Consider the following 9,503-nt stretch of genomic DNA (forward strand, 5'->3'; position numbering starts at 1 on the left):
TCACCAGGCTCAAACAGTGCGTGTCACACTAAAGTCCATCTGTACATGTATATTTTATTCCTTGTGTATTTGACTGTGAATTCTATGCTTTTACCCTAAACATTTGTACTTGTATTACTGCGTGAACAGGCAACCTGCGTCTGTCCTACTACTTCATATTGATGTGAAAAACATCTCAACGTGGTTTGGCAGAGTGTGATTAGTCAGGTATGAGAGTCAAGAAGACGTACAGTTGATGAAAGACAAGATGGCTGTCACTGTTGATTTAAGGGGACGACAGAAGGGAGGTGACTTGGAGAGAGAGGCAGTAAGTGGAGGGTGGTGTGGAAGCCTCTCCGTCACACTGATGAGAGGGTTGTGACAACATGAGTAATAGCCACATGTTCAGATACAAGGCGTAGATTTGGGGAACATATAACAGCCACATAATAAAATGAGGAATAACTGAGAGCTGACCTCTTCCCCCAAATCCCATGTGCCTGCTTCTAGTGCTGTCAAAACAGCTGAGACTGGGAAAGTACATGGATTTCACAGAAATATTGCAACAAGCAATTTGGGATCTCTTTTTCAGCCACAAACAAAAAAAAACCCCACAAACACAACATGACATTTAACTCCTTTATTACATCACTTGTTCAGTAATAAGACTAAATCAAACTCATTCCTGCTTGACTTGAGGTTCACGGTCAGGACCCAAAGATACACATGCTCTCTATCTTTCTCTCTCTCACACAGACACACATACATACATACATACATAAAGACATCTTCCTTTCTCACATTATCAGGCATAATGGAGGTGTAAAATTACCATTTGTGGCCTTGCAATGGTTAAGAAATGCCACCCTCTTGTGGATAAAAGCAGCAAGTACAGGTAACACTGTCCCAAACCTCAATGAATACATTTGGGTTTTAAGTTAAATTCCCATTAAAACTATAAACATTTATCACCCATGTCTTATAGTAGCTAGTGTGTTACAGCATTGGTTTTCTTCCATTCTACAGACTTTTACAGCAAACTGTCACACAACAGCACGGCAGCTCCGAATGGAGCTGTCACATTACTGAAGAGAAACGGGGCTGCTCCAAAAGGGAGCACAGCGTGAACTGAGAGGTTAATGGCGGCACACACCCAGCACTAGACAAAGGAAACACAAGAGACACGGAGACAAAGAAGTGATGCACAGCTGAAGCAGTGTGTCTAGGGATGGGTGTGAGCATTTGAAAGTCTGCCAACTGGGATTGTGGCAAGGATTTAATTATTGTTAGAGGTTGCTAAACAGGCTCAAGATGGCGGCTTTTGTATGCTAGATTCATACAAAAAAACGCACCAGTGTGGTGGTGAGTAGCAGGGTTGGAAAACCATTGTTTTCATTGTCCAATGACTTTGCTGACAAATGAGTCCAGCTCGTCATCATCTTTGATCCCCACAAAATGGTCGACGACATCACCTCCCCGCATGGCGATGACAGTCGGGACGGCAGATACCTGGGGATGGACGAAATCATAGTTTAAATAAATAGTTAGTAGAGATTAATCTATCAATAGGTTGCGTATGTGAGTTCAGTGAAATGAAGCATCCTGAAAGAAATAATTAATGGCATCTAACAATAGGTGCTGCGTATTAACCTTAAGGTTTACATAACGAAATCATACAACAAAAGCACTTTGACTCTCACCCCATACTCGATAGCCAAGTCTGTGTGATCGTCTATGTCAACTTTTGCCATGGCAACGCGGCCTTTCTGTTTTGCAACAGCTTTCTCCAACCTTGGTCCAAGGATCTTACAGGGACCACACCACCTAAAAAAAAAACACACACACACACACACACACACACACACACACAGCCACGGTCAAAGCATTTATTCTTCAAAACATCACAGTATTCAGTTTGACCAGTATGACAATAATTTTGCATAAAACTATTTTAGTAACATGGTGGCATATTATGTAAAGCAAGAGCCTTACATAGATTACATCCTGTATTAACAGGATTACACTAAGGAAATGAAAACCAGCCCACCAGCAACTTTTCTTTATTTTATAACAATAAATTAATTGTAGAAATAGAGTCAATTTATGCCAATACACATCTCTAAAATGTTATCCACTGGACCTTTAAATGTAGTCTTGAGCCTGAAAGCAGCTGCTACCTTTTACTATAAAATGTATGTACAGTGTCTTACCTTATGTTGCTGCTGTTGTCATGTTCATTCTTTCAATACATTTTACTTGACTATTAGTGTTGTTGTATGTACAGTACGTGCCTCATGCTAATGTCCTGATGACACACGAGTTATAACCGGTTTTGGAGCAGCAGCCATCAGGTGTTTGCTATTATCCTTTTAAACTAATCACTTCATTATTTCTGCACGTAATGGCATTATTGAGTGAGTGTGGGTAAAGTGAAAGTTTCCCTTTCTCACTCTGACGAGTCAAACATATCCTGTCAAAAAGCGTATAAAAAGCCTATAATAAAACAATATAACAGATTATAAAGAACCAGACGTAATTTACTACTTCTCACACCTTTAAAATAGTGAACAGCAGAAGTTTTACACAGAGGTAAACACAGTTTAGGATGGCAGCTGTAAAACTGGTTGAGTGGCTGAAACAGTCTTGACCTTTGAGCTCGACAGTTTTAACCTTTTAAATGCTGCTGTGTTGGTCATTTTTCAGAAACCTGTGAAATTATTCCACTCAGTTCCTCAAAGATAGTGGTTTAAAAAAACTTATCTCAGTCCAAAAAAGTAAAAATAGATCCACATATCAAGTGAGATAAACCTGACATCAGAATGCACTTGAAATAGTACTTGCAGTAAAAAGAAAATCAAGACCCTATGGAGATGATAATCCTATTGTAAGACACAGGATATCCTGTTGCTGTACCTCACATGGCGGTTCCCATGTGTACATGTGTTAGTATTTTTAACAGCGAGACATACACACTCACACTGTATGCAACACATGCCGCCATTTAAAGAGACAAGACAGCTGTTCAAGAAGGGCTTTTTCCAAGGTCAGAGGATGAAAACCTGAACTACAGTCCAACATTAACTGTTCAAGCTGACGTCATAGTATCTTTTGGACTAAAGTTGGCTAGCCTAGAACCCAACTCCTCCCACAGAACCGTTTGGAGACAAAGACGACCATAATAAAAACTTAGATTAAAAAAATTAATAGAAGCAGGGTGAAAGATTAAGACCTCAAATAACTAAGTTTAAACTAGCCCTTAATGGGCCTTTTCACAAAGGCCTGCATGTCTTTAACATTTATCTTCTGTACAGATAAAAATCAGTGTGATTTATATTTGTTTAATATTTCCAAAACAGAGAGATCTGTGTCTTTCACATTACTTTATGCCATATAGAGGGTTTTGAGAAGCGCACTCAACTTGCCAATTATCCACATTTATATAAAAATGTGGAGACACATGGATGTGAAGTAATTAATAGCCTTCAGTGTTTTGAAAAAATATAGAGCTTAAAAATGTAAGGGATAAAAACTGCATAATTAATTGACAATAAAATAATGTTAATTTGTTTTGAGCAGTGTACCATAATGTTCTTTGTTTTCAAATTCAAAAAGTAGATGGAAGTTTTGAAATCATCAGAGAACTCACTGCGCATGGAAGTCGATTAGCACAGGCAGTTCGTTGTTGATGACCCTCTCTGTGAAGTCTTCATGGTCCTGAACATTGAAGGAGACTGTCCGGCTGAAGGTGTGAGGAAGGGAGCGAGGCAGAGAGCGTGACGGTGAGAGGAAGAAGACCCGGCTTTGAGCAGACTGAAGGGAGGTGGAAAAAGAAGAAGAAGCCATGGTGGCCGTGGACGTTGGGAGACAGCGGATATCTTTTGTAGACAGTGTCCAAATTCTACGTATTAGCAGTCTGTGAGCCATCTGTAGAGAAGACATGAGGAAACAGAAGGTTAGTGATGAATTAAGTTCTACATGTAAGATTAAAATGTTTTATTAAAGCTGCTCAGTCACGTCGTCTTCTGGCTCGTCAGTTGCTGCCAACAGCATTCCCCTTCCTCCTCTCTAAATCACCTCATGAACACATTTCATGATGGGAGGCATTTATTTACTGTTAAGCAGTGGCCTAACCTCACAAGCAGAGAAAACCGCCTCCTCTTTTTGGAGTTCTAGCTGATCCTGATTGGATCTAGATTTGCTGCCAGAGCTCTGAGACTGAAGCCACTTTCACACCAACATGAGTGGGATTTGTGAACCTGCTAAAAAAGGTCATTAACATAAACATTTTTCTAATGTTATATAAATGTACTGACTGACACCAGTTGCCATTAAGTGAACTACAGTTAGTACCCTGTTGCTTGTGTGTGTTAAGGACCCTGCAGACCAGAGAACTGCAACAATTTAAGTTAATGTCAGGCACATTTACCCACAGCAATATGATGCCCTAACTGAACCTACATTCACTGTAACATATGCAGAAATCACTCATTTCCTGAATGACAGACTGCTGCAACTAACGATTATTTTCTCAATTAATCGAGTACTTGTTTGGTCCATAAAAAGTAAAGAAAAATGTTGATCGGTGTTTCCCAAACCAGGAAATTGTGATGTTCTGTTTTGTCCACAAACCACGTTTTCAGTTTTAATGATTTCTTTGTCAAATGGAGCAATATTCACATGTAATAAGCAGAAAGCTTCTTCTAACTAAGCAAATATTTGTTGAAGCAAAACAGTCAGGACCAACCGTAAATGTCGTATTCTTCAGACTTTCCAGGAAAAATTGTCCTTAATTAAATATGTATATTTGTTGTATATACACACACACACATACATATACATATATGTATATATATATATATATATATATATATATATATATACATATATATATATATATATATATACACATACATACATACATACATATACACACACACATACATATATATACATATATATATACACACACACACACACACATATACACACATATATATATATATATATACACATACATACATACATACATATATATATATATATATATATATATTTCTTCAAATACATGACACAAAATTGCACTAAAATAGATAAACATAACACTAAAAATAAAACCACAGGCTGCTGTAGGCAACTGAAAATGTCAGAGAGGGTTTAATTTTGAAGTTACTTCATGCTAACATAATCTTTTAAAAAAAAGTATATGTAAACTGCACAACATTATATACCATATTATACATATTGATTTATTTAAAATTCTTTCCAGTTTGACAGTGATAGAGGTCACAGCAGAGGGAGTGCACAACACTGTGTCCCATACAGGAACACTTATGTAAGGTCTGCATGTTTACAGCCTCTCTCCCTCTATACACTGTCTATACACTATGGGTGGGTGTTTTTTTCCAATATGATTTACGTTCACTTAGCAGAGGCAAAACAAGCTCAAACGAAGTTTAACTAGATTCTCATAGTCAACACAGTTACACACCTTTAAAAAGCCACCATAAACTGCGGTCGGTCTTATCTGATTTAAAGTAATCCACTTAAAACCCTGCATGGATTTACAAATGGTTATCACTAGTCACTTAAGTCATTCAAAGCAAAACATTTCCATTTTTACTTTGTTGGTTGCAAATATTTCCTGGTCAACTTGAATGTAATATTATAGCATCTTAATTTAGAGGATTCAGAGTATGTTCACCTTTTTTTGACAGACAAAACTATTTAACAATGCTTTCATTACTTGTTTAAAGTATGTTAATCCACCACAGCATGAAAAAAAGAATCCTAACAATCCTGGGTTTTTCTAGGATTATCCGTCTCTGTTAAGTGGGCTGTGGTGCAACAAAAACACAGGGAGAGAATCTTCTTCGTTACTCATGGTCTCAGAACTTCTACAGCGGTTCGTCACCTCATCCCCTTTCCACCATATCACTGACTGACTCCACCCATCTCAACCACTGCAACCCTAACCCTAGTGAACAAGGTGTGTTATATACATCATAGTTCCTGATCTAAAACAGAATAAAACCTTTATCATGAAGTAGACAATTAAATGAACAATTTCACTTCTTTGCTTTACAGCCACTACGACACCATGTGGCCCATATATAAAGATGTACATTTTGTTGAAATAAACCGTGAACTACAATAAGTGTTTTTAATGTTCAATCAACCCATAACGATACAACTATCAAGGTATGAAGATAGAAAAAGTAACTCAACCAACAAAAGAAGTTTAAAACCACATTAATGATGAGTTGAATGGGGTCTTTTTGAAAAAGACCACAGAAATTCACTGGTGAACCTCGACATTAAAGCTGAATAGTGGTTTAAATAAGTCCATGAAGAATGAATGAACCAACATATTCATCGGTTACATCCACTTACAGGTTTACATGATGTGGCTGATTGGTGTGCTCATGGAAATTGGTAAATAAGTTTTAAATGTCATAATAATACATATTTTGCTTTAATAGAGCTGAGGTTACAGTTACAGTCATCCAACTTTTAGTTTGATCGGAGCATACGAGTTAACATGTTTATTATACACATTGTTATAAGACAAACAGACAGTGATATTAGAGGGTGATTGGTTGATGCCAATTTTTAGATGCAGTCCATAACCATTAGCTTATACTGTATATGATACATTATTTTTTAATAGATATAATATGTTTGGCCTTTTTCCTTTTTTTCTCCTCCATCTGATAAAATATTGCCATTTAATATTAACAAATGATACATAAAATTGCTCCACTGAAACACACATATTATATATGTGTATTTAAGTGGCTGGAGAACATGAGTGTTGTTATTGAACAACACTCATGTTCTCCATCTCCAATCTGCATTTGGTACCTGCACTGTGGTGCACTTACACACTCTGAATATATATTGAATCCATTAAATGTTAAACAAATTGAACAGATCCGTTTTTTTCAGATCACCTCTGCTACCTCATTGACTTCTATGCTACAACTATCATTCATTTATTATTCGAAGTTATATCGACATCTGCTGTGACATGAAAGGGCAGAACATTATGTTTATTTCACTACAGACGAGACCAAACAAAATCTGCAGTTGGGGGCAGGGAAGAAATGTAAATATACACTGCGTATCGTATTGGTTATCGACCCAAGCACTCCCGATATATCGGCAAAACTCCCATATTGTGTATCCTTAACACTACATGGCAATTATAGTCTCAGATCCAACCTTACTTTTAATATATATACAGAGAGAAATAGCTGTTGTTGCACTAATAAAGATTATTATGTGACATAAATGAACTGACAGGACGTTATATTATTAGTGTGTCAGTTAAGCTAGCAAGACTTTTCAACAGTTGGACGTGTGGACACCGTGATACGGCCATGTTGTTCTGCTGTGACGATACACACACTCACAATCACACTCACACCAAAGCCGCATAAGATAGAAATAATCGGTCAGTGTCAAAATGTTTGCTCTTTATCTGCCGGCGGCTCGTCCCCTCCATGAACAGCCGTCACATATGACTTTCCCCCTCCTTCTCCTTCACCTCCTCCTCCTACTTCTAACCGCTTCCCGCCGCCTCCTCTTCTCATACTCAAACTCAAAACATAAAAGCGTAACACTTCCATGAACACTATTCATTTAAAAGACGACACATGTGAATTAAAGTGATGCTGAGAGTTGTTATTTCTTACCTTGCTGTTTCTCTGGAGTTGATCTTGACCTCGCAGACCAACTTAGTACTTCCGCTTTGGTGCCGAAGATTAAAAAAAAAAAACACACACACACACAGAGAAAGAGACGGAGCGGCTTTTATCGCTCTGTACTGTGAGCAGCGACACCACCAGGCCTGGCAGGGAAACACAGCGTGGCACCAGAAGCTAAGGTCCTGTAACTGGCCACCATCTCAAGTCTATTGCAATATTACTTAAATTATATAATATCATATATAATATATATATATGTATATATATATATATATATATATATATATATATATATAATATTATCTTCACACTGATATTGCACTTCAGTGCCATTTATCCCTGTGCAATAGTCCAATTATGTGCAATAACTAGTAGCATAAATCACTTTTGTAAATATAATCCATATTTTCTTTACAGTATTTAGTTCCTCTACATATCTAAATACATAGTGTTGATGTAAATTGCATATCTTATTTAATTTAATTTAATTTAATTTAATTTAATTTAATTTAATTTAATTTAATTTAATTTAATTTAATTTAATTTAATTTAATTTAATTTTATTTTATTTTATTTTATTATTTGTTTCTTTAGGTAACCTAAGCCATTCTGTTCTGTCCTTTGTAATCATGTATGCTACTGCACAAGTGAATTCCCCCGTTGTGGGATCAATAAAGTACAATCTAATCTAATCTAATCTAATCTAATCTAATCTAATCTAATCTAATCTAATCTAATCTAATCTAATCTAATTCAAAAATCCTTAAATTAAATAAAGAGTTACATGTATTTGCCTCCTTCCCTGAACACATTATGGAATTTACCACAGATAATAAATCAAGACTATACTCTACCAGACCAGGGTTCTGTTATACAGTAGTTAATGTGTTTTATGTAAGTAACCTAAACTTGTTTGGTTAATGTAGTTATATGTAAGAGAAATATGTTATATTAAGTCATAAAATGGCCATTGTTTTTAGCTGAAACTCTGGTGTTGTTTAGATTTGGTCAACCAATAACACAACTTAGACTCTAGACCAGAGAAGAAGGAAAAAAACAAGTTTGTTTGCAGTGGAGATGCATTAAAATATAAATATATCATCTTAAAGCAGAGAGCAAGTTGAAGACAGTTATGCAGGTGTGGATCATTCTCTCCAAAGAAGCAATCGTTTCAGACAAGGTTGCTTAATACTTTCACTCAACCTCCCTCCCTCCCTCCCTCCCTCTCTCACACACACTTTTACACACACAGATACATTAGTAAGTGACTAGTTTATTACTAACTACAAAACAAGTAAAGCAATATTGAATAAAAATAAGATTATAGTGTTCAATGGAAGTTTAATCTAAAGAAACAGACCAGGTCTAGTGTTTGGTTTGACCAGAAACGCATTAAAATTGAACTTAGACACTGCCCTTACAGCCAGCAGTATGTCATTTCAGACATCTAACAAACCCAAAAGCTCTGTTGTCTTAATCAATTTTGTATTTGCGTTATTATTCATAGTCATAAAAACTTTATTGAAATTCACAAGAGCATCCATAGCAGCATAAAATAGGAGATAATGTACTGCATGATTAATTAAATATGATTCATACAGGATATCCCACCTGCTGTTTACTGAGCCTGGATGATTATGTGTGTAAAAATATTTTAAAAAGCAGTGAGTTGTGTGTGCGGCTCCAGGGTTTTGAAATAAACTATTGACATCTTTGCGCTCATGCTTATATTTTATGGATGGACTGAGACTTTCATGTCCAAGAGAGCAGTGGGATGAAAGAGAGCAGGTGGGTGGTATGGAATAGAGACATGTGTCA

The 9,503-nt window shown here is 36.5% G+C and overlaps 1 protein-coding gene across 1 annotated transcript; it reads right to left on the minus strand.

Moving 5' to 3' along the window:
* Positions 1-604: 604 nt before the first annotated feature.
* txn2 (thioredoxin 2) lies at positions 605-3,933 on the minus strand. The gene is made up of 3 exons (XM_058652528.1): positions 3,626-3,933; positions 1,680-1,803; positions 605-1,488 (listed from the first exon to the last, which is right to left on the minus strand). Exons 1-3 carry the CDS (start codon positions 3,916-3,918, stop codon positions 1,372-1,374), a joined length of 534 nt encoding a protein of 177 aa, XP_058508511.1. The 5' UTR covers positions 3,919-3,933; the 3' UTR covers positions 605-1,371.
* Positions 3,934-9,503: the final 5,570 nt, after the last annotated feature.

This window comes from Solea solea, chromosome 16, assembly GCF_958295425.1.
Source record: "Solea solea chromosome 16, fSolSol10.1, whole genome shotgun sequence".
NCBI lineage: Eukaryota > Metazoa > Chordata > Actinopteri > Pleuronectiformes > Soleidae > Solea > Solea solea.